The 11941-nt window shown below is 43.1% G+C and overlaps 1 protein-coding gene across 1 annotated transcript; it reads left to right on the forward strand.

Annotated features, from left to right (window-relative positions):
* Positions 1-304: 304 nt before the first annotated feature.
* On the forward strand, positions 305-6472 carry LOC147607492 (uncharacterized). The gene is made up of 7 exons (XM_086790554.1): positions 305-1726; positions 2673-2886; positions 2981-3057; positions 3161-3200; positions 5228-5282; positions 5537-5606; positions 5686-6472. The coding sequence occupies exons 1-7, from the start codon at positions 1124-1126 to the stop codon at positions 6037-6039; spliced, it is 1413 nt and encodes a 470-aa protein (XP_086646680.1). The 5' UTR covers positions 305-1123; the 3' UTR covers positions 6040-6472.
* The last annotated feature ends 5469 nt before the right edge of the window (positions 6473-11941 follow it).

An 11941-nucleotide genomic window follows, 5' to 3' on the forward strand; every position in this document is an offset into this window, starting at 1 on the left:
AAATCAAGGTCCTAATGTCTCTCTCTGACTACTCGTTCTTGACTGTCACCTAATTGATATTGAAAAGTTTGAATTCAAAATTCGAATTCTCAAGGCTAGTCTACTAAGAGAGCTCAAAATTTCGCCACTTGTCTTCTACCAAACGAAGCCCTATAATGTATATGTAGAATATAGACAAGGAGTTACTAAACTTCCAACTTTCAAGTTAGAATTAACTTCCAAAGTTTATAAGGTAGACCCAACCCTATTTTAAAGACATTTCAATTTTGATGATTTAAACTTAAAAACTTACCGGTTTTTATCTATGCTGGCCTTGAGAAATACACTAAAGGGCGCCTTCTGGGACGCTGTGCAGATAGACTGATAAATAGAGAGAGAAAAGAAGGAAGATTCCTGCAGAAAGGGTAAAGTAAGCAAACGAGAAGAAAGAGACGGGAGAGGGGGGCGAGAGAGAATCCAGAGGCCTGGCTTCCTTCTGATTCGATCTGGCTCCTCTCGCTCTCACACACAGGAAAAGGATTAGAGGACCTTTGGCCGAGTACGCAGCCATCAGACGAAAACTCCACCCGCTTTGTCAACTGCAGAACGGTAACCCTAACCCTAATTTGCACGCAGCTCAGGGGAACTCTCATGTCTTCTGCTTTACTCAGTCCTCTCCTTCTACCCTTATCTGCCCTACCATTGTCCCCAAGTTTGTGTCGGGCAATCGCTCTGTATTGTTTCACAGATTTCTTTCTGGTGCTGCGTCATTAGCTATGTGATGTTCTCCATAGCTAAAGTTGTTTTTCTGGAGAAACACGTGAAACAGTGCAAAAATCTCAACCTTAGCTCACACCGGGTTCTCTACCTCACCTGCAGACAATATGATGGGCTGTCTTGTCCCATGAATGAAAGTACAGTAGATGACGATGATTACGGGAATGTCACCATAGCCATTACCTCTTTAAAGCTTGCTAAGCCATACCCAGACCCTCTTTGAAGCTGTTCTGCGATAGTCAGATGCTCTGAAAGCAGCTTTGCCTTAGCCATAGTCCTCAAGAAGCAATTTTTAGCCATACCCTTACTTTCTCAGAAGCATTCTCGCCATTGCCATCGCTTTTGAAAGTAGTGTGAAGCTGTAGCTATGAAGAAGCAGAAGACAGATTGCCACTCTTTATCCCCTTCTTCCCTGCCAAAGCTTCCCCCCGATTTGCCGTCGCCATATCTATCCTCTTTCATCTCCAGCGAGCCAGAAGCGTCATCTCTCATCTCAGCACCTTCCACCTCAATCAATGCCCCTTTCCCTCCCTCCACTCAGCCCCCTTCATTGGCCCCCTCTTCTGGGTTCTGTACAACCCTTCACTCGTCCTCCTCCATGACATCCCATCGCCCTCCCATCCGCCTCTCATTCTACTCTCAATCAGCCAAAACCCACTCCACAACACTGACCCTACCTGTTCAATCATCGATCCTTTCAGGAAACTCCTCTGGTGGCTGTACAACTCAGCAGAGTTCGCAGGGCTCGGACTTCATGGACTCCATCCAGGAGATTCTCAACTTTCCGGAGGAAACCTCTCAAGGCAGTGAATTGCAGGGGTTTGATGGTGGCGGACGTGACTTTGGCAATCAAGATCATCGCCCCTCTGAATGGGATAGGTGGACTGGGCTCATGCCTGACCAAGACCCGCTTACAGCATGCTGGACGGATTTGCTTGCAGTGGAAGGTGGTACTGATGCCAGTTTACAAGTGAGTATCTGAGCACATGGGGAGATTGAAATCTTATTTGATGGGTGCTCAATTAGAATATGTATTAATTTTTCTCTTTATAGGATTTCTTCACAGTGTGCTTGAAATACGGCGTCTTATCATGGCTTCTTACCTGTTGGATATTGGGGGGATAGATGGTCTCATTCGCGGACATCTTTAAGAAAATCAATGAGTAGATTTACATGTTGGACAACATTAATAGCTTTGCAAGATTGGGAACGAAATTTTTTACCAGCAGTCCACAATGCATGCTGCCATGTTAGGGTGGAGATTAAGCACAGATAAGGAAGTATTGTAAAGCACAAAATCAGCCTATTGGTGCTTGCCACAACACTAAAAGCACAAGCTTTTTTTGTTGGTCGTTGGCTCCTTTATTGAATGTTTGGATGGAGCAGTGTGTCCGCACTCTTCAATGTCTTCACCAACTACGTTAGAGATGATGTCTATGTGTACTGTGAATGGGCTTTAGCTTACTGGGCAAGCTACATAAGTGTGACATAACCTCAAATGGCGGTATTGTTGTAGGCAAATTCTACCAATGGTAAAAACTTCTCCCACATGCTCTTTGCCCGGCAACATAGCATTTAAGCAAATCAAGCTGTCTATCTGTCTCAGGATGTAAAGCTGACGAGAAGCTATGTTTTGTGCCCATATTGTCGAAAAGAGCCCTCCAAAATAGGCTAGTAGTCATGGGATCTTTGTCACCCACAATGAACTTAGGCATTCCATGATGCTTAAAGATCTGTGAGAGCGATTATGTTTTGCTTTTTTTTTGCTTGCTTAGGTTCATTACAAAAGCTTGTGTTCTTTATGAAAAGGTCCAGAGTCTGTAGTGCTTCTAGTCTTGATAGTATGATTTTAGTGGAAGGATTCCCAACTTTTAGTTTTATGGTTATGTAATTTAGATTGGTGGGCCAATGCACAGGAGACATGTTATCAATCTGCAAAGTCTTCCAGCTTGAGTTTGCAGACTCAAGGTGGTCAGCAGTGGCAGGCTCTGGGTCCCGCAGGTAGCTCCCAGGGTGGAACTGTGGCTTGTGCACAAGAAGGACATGGTTCAAGCAAGGCTCGGCTTAGGTGGACTCCTGAGCTTCATGAACGGTTTGTGGAAGCAGTGAATCAACTTGGTGGGGCAGAAAGTAAGTTTGACAATGAATTGTCTCATTCATCAAGGTCAAATTGTTACGAAGGTCTAGCCCCATCATCTCATGGCAGAGTGTTTTGTGCATACAGTAGCCACACCAAAAGGGGTACTCAAGGTGATGAATGTGGAAGGATTGACCATATACCATGTCAAAAGCCACCTGCAGGTTGGATAATTCTGGGTTTAGAGAATCTTATTACCAATTTTGTATTCCATTGGATATATATTGTCTTTAGCCCATTTGTGATGCTGAGTTTTTATGGCCGCAGAAATACCGGATTGCTAAGTACATTCCAGATTCTCCTGAATGTAAGTGTGTTGGTATTATCATGCTTCTTGTACTCAGAAAGACAGAGCAACAGCCTGTGGATTGGTTTTGGCCGCTATTTTGTTGTTGTCCTCCAGAGTTTCAACTCATGATCTTTTGGTTAGGGTAGGTGGTAATTTAATCATTAGGTCAGGACATCCTTGGCTGTTTTTTTAAAGTAGATGTATATTTAAAGAGCAAAAAACTGGATACACCCTTTCACAAGCAACAACGATACAAGTGATCACTTCTTCTTCGCAAGATCATACTATACCTGAACTCTCTTCACTTTATTCCATTCCAAAAATTCAGCTTCCTTGACCACATCCCCATAAGAATTGCACCCCTCCCTTATCTGCTAACTTAGCCGGGACTCTATATTTCTGTATCATCGTGTCATAGATGGCAGGAGCACTCCTCTGAATAATCTTTCCAGTAGGCTCCATAGTGGTATTCTTACCTGAGTTAGAGATGAACTCTGCAGTCTCGACTCTCAAACCCATGCTGCCAGTGGGATTGATCTAGCTGGATCCCTGGTGCTTACAGCTCATGCTGTCATCTGGTTTCATGTTCCCTTCCTTCGAAGCTTCCTTTGCTTCCATACTCCAAGTTTCTTGCGTTTGCCGCCTCATCACTTCCTCTTCAAGCTCACAATTCTCTTTTAGAGCTTCAAAAGGGTTCATCAGAATCGGACGGTGTTGTCTTCTCGTTAGGGGTCCGGCAGTTGATCTTATTCTTCTCTGCTCCATGTGAAGACAAGGTAGCTTGCACATCCTCAACCGAGTGGGAGGCAGAAGAGTCCGCCGAGCACATCTTGGAACTGCCCTCTCTGGGCCTGGAATTCTCATTCCCTCTCAATGTCTCAGTACTGCAGTCTGCCACTGCTTCCTTGGGGAAGGCAATCTTGGGCATAGTGTCCTAACCGCTTATACCTGTAGCATGCTGTAGGGAAAGAAGAGAAACACCAATGGTTGCTGAAAACAGCCCAAATGACCCATATCAACATCAAGGAAAGTGGGAACCGGACGCTTCATCCTCCACAGCACATATACCTTAATATCCAGCTGAACACCCATGAACTGCAGCTTCAGGGCAAAGAGGACCCTTCCTGATGCACTCGCCATCTTGTTGACATGACTTCTGAGGAAGACTGGCAATCCTTTGAAGGAAACCCACACTGGACAGAAAGACAACAGCTCCTCTGGCCGGAAGAGTGGAGACCATGGATGGCATGTGCAAAACATTCATCCTTGCATACTAAATCATACACCACAGTTTTGGATTCACAAACAGCCAGATAGAACCTTGTACCAAGTGCCACGAAACTCTTGATAGCAGATTCCCGTGCAAGAGCTCCTGATGCTTCTACCATCAGCCTACAGCGTGACACCAAGGTGCAACAACCTTTCCATGCATCGAGAAGCAGCTTCCGGATCAATCTTCTGCACCACTGCAGGTCTTGGGGATGCTTGACCATGCTCTCGCTATTCACCTCTCACAACAGGTCATGGTTTTCTTCTGAGACCAAGCTACCTACAGGCCGTGCGCCATATGGCCCCCCAGCAGAGTTATCCCTGTTTGCTCATAAGCCCCCTTCTTCCTCGATTCCGCTTTCCTGTCCACCATTGCAGCTCTGTCTGCCACCGACTCCCTCTCCTCTCCTGTCTTGCCCAGCTCTTTCTCACAGTCCCTGTGCTGTCTGTCTTGTTCACCAGCCACAAAACAGCCTGTGCTCTGCCTGTCCTGTGCACCAGCCACAAAATGAAACGGCAAATTGACCTTAGAGCATTCATCATTGTCGTCATCGTCATCATCCATCGTTCATAAGATTTTTATACATGCATGGCCATCATCTACATCTTTGGCTGGTTCTATATTAATATGTAAGGATGTAGTGCATGGTGTAAAATTGTGTACATATCATTTTCTTGCCACACTCATCTTTAGTAGTCGCCTTGTTTTGTGTGACAAGTTGAAATGTCTGATGACAAGGAAGGGGGTATTATTTTGATTTGTGGTTTCAATGCAGGTAAAGCTGACAAGAAGAGGATAATAAATGAGGGGCCCAATGTCGACCCAAAAATGTACGCAGTCCTTTGTTGAATATATTGAACTGTATAGTGATTTATGCAGTCCAGAGTGTGTTAGATGCTCCTGTATATACACATGTGTGCGTGTGTGTATTTTATGTATGTATGTATATATGTATGTCATGCATGCATGAATGCATTGTTTGTATGTATGAAGCATTTGGCAATGGGCTTCAGAACTTAGAAGACCTTTCCACCAGGTGGCATACAGCACTTATGTTCAGCAATTGCTGTGGACTTATTTGCAGGGGCGTTCAAATTACTGAAGCATTGCGTTTGCAGATGGAGATGCAAAAGCGTCTACATGAACAACTTGAGGTGTGTTGAGTATGAATCCCACAGTATGCTGTAAGTTTATACTCCATTTCTGACTACCTGTTGAAATTTAATTCAACAGCTTCAAAGGAACTTACAATTGCGGATAGAGGAACAGGGCAAGCACCTGCAAAAAATGTTTGAGGAACAGCAGAAATCAGGAGGACTAGTCAGCATGCCAGGTCAGCTGGCATTACCATCTTCTAGAGATGCCGAAGTGTGTTCTTCTGAACCCACTGGCCGGCTTGAGCCTGTTTTGTCTGGGCTTTCTGAACCAGCCACCACCACCATGTCACAACATGATGGAGGGACTGACCCAACTTGTGTAGGTCAGAAGCAGCTAATGAGTTTGCTGGTGAATGAAGACTCTCCTACCAGTGCGAATCGAAATGAAGATGCTGGGTCGGGACTCGGGGAAGATGAATGTCCAATTTGAATGATCTGATTTGCTCACATGTGGAAGTTCAACCTTTCGGAGCTGTGAATATGGAAATGGGTAGTTAGGCAGCTACAAAAATAGCATACTTTCATGGGAAGCGCAGGCTGTTCTTGCACAGTTTTTTGTTAGCATCATCTTTATTGAATAAGAGATGGTTGGATTTGAGCAAACAGGGGGTTCTTTGCTGCTCGATGTGTATCAATGATGGAAAGAGCAGGATCTGTGGTGTCCTCATCCTGCTTGAAAATGTTGATGGAAGCTTTGCTTTGCAATATTGTATCGAAGAACTTGAGTCAAAACAAGCTTTACAATCCTCAGCATCTGGGTAGGTCTGATAAAACGTGTAGGTGGTCAGAGGTCTTGATTGTTATTGTTAATTATCTTCTGTTGTCTCCTCTCTTGGAGCTCATAATGTGATGGCTTTGCTCGATTTTATTTGCGCTCATGCCCTTTCTTGTGGCTTGCATTATGAGGGTAAAATGAAACAGTTGATTTTGATGGCTGGTTTTAGAGGGTAAAATGAAACGCTTGATTGACATTGTACGGGGCTTTACAGACATAACCCCTGCCCATGAAAAGAAGAGACATTTCCCATGCCAAAGTCGCACTTTTGTAAAGTAGTGTGATTTTGTGAATGAAGATTCACTGCTTTTAGTCCCAAATAAGAGTACAGAAAATAGGTCATCTCATGAGAGCTGGTTTTACTGTCTATGTTGGGTGCATGCACATGGGTGTGCCATGTGGCAACTTGAACAGGCTATGTTTACTTTTAATGTATGTGCAGGCACCGTGTTTCCACAAGCAGAAGGTAACTATACCAATTTACTGTTTTTTTTTGCAACATTATAATTCACTGCATACAGCAGTTTGGGTTTTTCATCATATTAAAATTACTGTGTAGAGTGACAGGGCCATCATATCTTAATCTTCATAACACATATGTCCACTCCGGTAGTAGCATGTGGTCTCTATGGACATGGAGCATGAGAGGGGTTAGAGGCCACATTTGCAAGGGGGTGGGAAGCACTCCTAGATTTTGAAGGGTAGGCTTGTTTTTTCTTTTAAAGGCTAAAATGCACTTTAAAGAAGCACTAAAATAAACCTCATCTTTTTTTCAAGGTCATTTTTTAACACACTCTTTCAACATTTCATATTTCTTATTCTATAAATATACATGTCTTGTATAACAATTTTAAAATTGTTATAAATCACAAAAACAATTAGAATTGAAAAAAAGATTCAACAATATTCAAATGATAAATACACATAAATGTGTAGAGAGAATGCCTTTAATCCTTTTAAGCAAATTATCATTATAACTCATGTATGTTTTGAGATCTTCTTTCTTTTATACATTCACACCTCAAATATTCCATCCCAACCTACATCTTTCATGTCGAGTTTTCAAGGCCAACAACATGCATGCATTATTCCATATTCATGAAACAATTATTATTATAGAATACACACACATACACACACACATACATAGACCATATACATATATATACTAAGATTTCTATAGAAGGAAAGATTTATGTATCATCCTTATTTTGATAGTTAAAAAAACTCCTTCTTTCGTCTAGGAAGTGTACTTTTAGTTTTGATGTTTTATTTGAAGGTCATGTATCAAATGATCCTTCTTGTGAAGGGTTAGATTCCCTTGGAAGGGTATTGCAACCTTCAAATTCAGGTACTGTTGGGGAGGGCTTGCTCACGGGGGGGCGGGGGGGGGGGGGAGGGTGAGTTGAAAAAGGGTCAAAATACTCTTTAATTAGAATTATGGTTCCATCATAAATCAAGTTAATTTTTTTAAGTTAAGTTGATTCTCTGTTTTGAATCAAATCATGAAAATAATTAACAAATTAAATACTTCTTTCATTAACTTACTATTTATGGCATTTAAGAAAGATGTTTAATTAAGTCTTTAATCTTATTCAATTATGCATTTAAAGCATGGATTCAATCACATAATGTAATTTATCTCTGTTATTCGGTATTTTCTTAATCATTAAAACTCTAAATATTTCTTAATTATGACTCATTTTTGTATAACTTCAAGGTCAGCGTTTACAAAAATAATTACCCCAACAAAAGATTCTCTCTAGATAGTGAGCTAGGAGGCGACATTTGCTTGGGGGTGGGGAGGGTTCGCTCACGGGAGTCTGAGTTGGAATAAGGGTTGAAATACCCAAGGTTGATGTATCCAAAAATAATTATCTCAATAAAAGATTCTTTGTGCAAATTACTAGATAGTGTTTGGTTGCTCTCAGGCCAATTATCGCTTCAAAAAAAGAATACATCTAATATCACCTTTCAACGTATTCTCTGAAATGAATATAACTGATATGACTACTCCTTTCAATGAATTCTTTGCCAACCCATTAGTGTGTCTTTGTCTTTAATGACCTTGTGGGTGAATTCTTTGCCAACCCATTGCCTTCACCTTAAATAAATGTGTGCTATAAAAATAAGACTCTGAAGCTCCAAACTTTAAGGTTGTGTCGGAAACCTTGATTGAAATTTGTGGATCTGAAACACAAAAGTGTGAAAGTCTAAAAACATGGAAACAATTCATACAATTGTTGGATTGAGTAATGTTGACTACATGATTTTGACTGCCCAAGGCTGTCCCACTCTTCATTGTGTCTATAGTATTGGAGAGGAACGAGTGAAAAACAACTAGAATGTATGAAAAGCAAGAAGCCACTTGCTTTTCATCAACCTATAACTACACGCATGTGCTCTCTCCTTCCCCACAAACCAATGCTATTACTCTCTACCCCTTGTCTACACATTGAGGAGCTATGGACTTGACATCACATGCACAATACCTAGACCTAATAACCCCTATGGTGGCTATAGGAATCCAATTCTAGACCTACCCCCTATGGCTATAGGAATCCAATTCTAGACCTACCCCCTTGGCTCTAGGACTAAAGTCCCAGACCTAAACCCCATGTTTCTTGGACTCAAGTCCTAGAGCTATTCCTTGACTCTAGGACTCAAGTCTAAGACCTTATCCCTATAGTTTTTGAACTCAAATCCTGAATCCTATCCTTGGATCTAGACCTAACCCTTACAGCTCTTTCCCTTAAGCACAAGTACTAGACTTTACCCCTATGGTGATAGTTGAATCCTAGACCTACCCCATCTCTAGGAATCAAGTCTTATACCTAAACCTTGCATTTTTCGGAGTCAAGTCTTAAACCTAATCCGCTGCATTTCTTGGACTCAAGTCCTAGACCTAGCTCGTTTCTAGGATGTGTGACAACCAGGCCCAAAAGGGCACAACAAACAGCCTAGAAGGCCCTTAATATGGGCCCTAGAAGGACGTAAATGAAAAGCCCTCTTTAGAAGCCATAAAAAGGATTTTGACCAAGTCTGCTAGGCTGGCTGACAAGGCTAGCCGACCTTGTCCTTTGGGGGGCTAGCACTATATAAACGCTGCCCCTCCTCCATCATGGCATTCATCGTCGATCATCGGGCACTGCCCCTGCTATGCCAGCTCTTTGCGGTGCTCCTTCACCATCCAGTTGCAGTAGTTCTACACTCTACCCCCTGCGCAACACACCATCGCATCAACGCGACTCTTGCAAACTGCCAGTGGTATTTCTGCCCCAACGCACATACACAGAGGATCGACACCATCCAAGCTGCGCCCTGCTCAGCCATAACAGTTGCCCTAATATGGTCATCTAGACATCCATCCTCATCAACTCAGCTGGGGACCGTGTTAGGTTTATATGTACTACTAAGTGCTTATGTTCCTAACACTACCTGGGTGTCCACTTCTGCAACATAGGTTTAGCATATGGTACCAACTACTACCCTCGATTCCTGGAGTAATATGAATATGAATAGAGGAGGTTCTACGAGCAAAATATGCTCTCAGATCGTTGGTGTACAAGGAGGTAACACTGTTTTCTCTTCTGGTTCATCTTCTATTTGTGTTCCTAATGTGTCTTGGAATACTACACTATCTCAAGCACAAAAGCCTCCCAACCAACCCATGTTTCTTCCTGCTGGTGTAGGCATGTAGCCATTACCGGAGCCACACCTCCATAGGGACTTGCGTATGGGTTTTACCCAACACAGGGATCTTTTGACACTATGCCCACCGGCACTGTGTTGCCACCTAGCATTTCGGGGTATCAAGTAGTTTACCAACCCATCATGGGCACTACACCCGTTCAGCTCATGTTCCTATCCAAGGATTCGTGCCTCATCCAGGGATTGCACTTGCGCCGAGTGCCCAGCCTTATATTCCATCTTATGGAGGACCCTGGCCACAAGTCCTTCACTTGTGTCGGGTATTAGTGGTTATTCTGGAGTGACACCGTACCCTCTACCTTTAGATATGGGTACCAGCCATCTTGGACCCCACCATCTCCTTCCCTCCATGTATCCATGTCTAAAAATGCTTTCACAGGAAAGACTCGTTTCAATGGGTCTTATTACACCACCTAAGCTAACCTTATTGAATAGGTATGCACTTCCCAAATTTCTCGGAACCTGGTGAAGGGATTTGAACTGAAACTCCACCCCGCACTAGCACGTCCTGATGTTATTAGCTGTCGGTGGGAAGCTAGGAATGCCACTGTTATAGTGGAGCTCATGCAAGGACTATTGCCGGAGTTTCATTCGCAGGTCCAACAGTTCCCCTATGTCTTTGACAGATGGGCACACCTTGTAGAGAGATATGCAGCACTCGTCACATTGATCTCGAGCATCGAATCCAAAAATTCAATATAAAAGAGTGGGATGATCTGAAAGTCAAGGTCGTCGATCACTAGTGTCTTAACATGGAGCAGGCCACCACTGGTGGCTCCTCCAAGTCTCAGGAAGACTAGGTAATCACATTATTGAACACGTTGCCACCTAGTTTCTTTGCTTTTGTCACACAAATCGTTAGTTTAGAACCTATGCCTAACCTGTATGAGCGTGAGTGCCAACTCCTGCGTTTCGCTTGGTTGCATGACTAGTTTAACCCAGAAGTCATCTTCTTCCTCCTCTACCCAAGAGGGGGTCCTTGTTTCCACCAATACCACCTCTACCCACAAATGGTAGCAAGGGAAGGGGAACATCAACCGAGGAAATCAACGAAAAACACAAGGCAACAACACTAATCCCAAAAACATTGCCTCGACACCCACTTTCTACTGGCAGCATATTCGTAAAGAGAATAGATACTGTACTCATTGCCAGATGTTTGGATATGTTGATGATGAGTGTGGCATCAAAGCTAGGGAAAACAGAGGTACCAACCGCAACACCAACAACTTGAATCATCGACAATACAACCAAGGTGGGGCAATGCCCCAAATTGGCGATCGAGAGGGGATAAATGCTCTAGCACCTACTCTGCAGGGTCCCCCACCAGAGGGACCTAGCAACAAGGCACTAGTACAAATTTGAAAAGAAGCAAGGGGAGGAAGAGAGCTTGAGATCTTGCAAGCACACAATCCCGAGAACACACAAGATGAGAGGCTAAAAAATGTCTCTTCTTCTTCACAACAAAAGGGTTCTACCAAAAGATAAGGGAAATACAACATAAGTGATAAAGTACTATGTACATGCGGTCCATAATGTGAATGTGCTAAGTGAGTGAGCTGGCAAGATAAGAATGCCATAACTCAGTGGTGGACTAGTAGCTAGTGTAGTCCAACTATAAAATCACTGGCGAAGATCTATCATGTTAGCATCCTACCAACCACGCCAGCGATGTAAGTGGCAAAAACGATCACCTAGGCATATCATAAGTGTCAGCTCATGTTGAGCTTGACATCTCAACACTTTCCCGCAAGCTCAACTCCATCTCTAGGACTCTAAGCATAGTCCGAAATCTACGAAACTTTTCTGCTCCTAGGGCTTTCGTGAAAATGTCAGCTACCTACTC

The sequence above is a fragment of the Cibotium barometz genome, chromosome 55, assembly GCF_041138505.1.
Source record: "Cibotium barometz isolate CiBa-2024 chromosome 55, ASM4113850v1, whole genome shotgun sequence".
In the NCBI taxonomy this organism is placed as follows: Eukaryota; Viridiplantae; Streptophyta; class Polypodiopsida; order Cyatheales; family Cibotiaceae; genus Cibotium; species Cibotium barometz.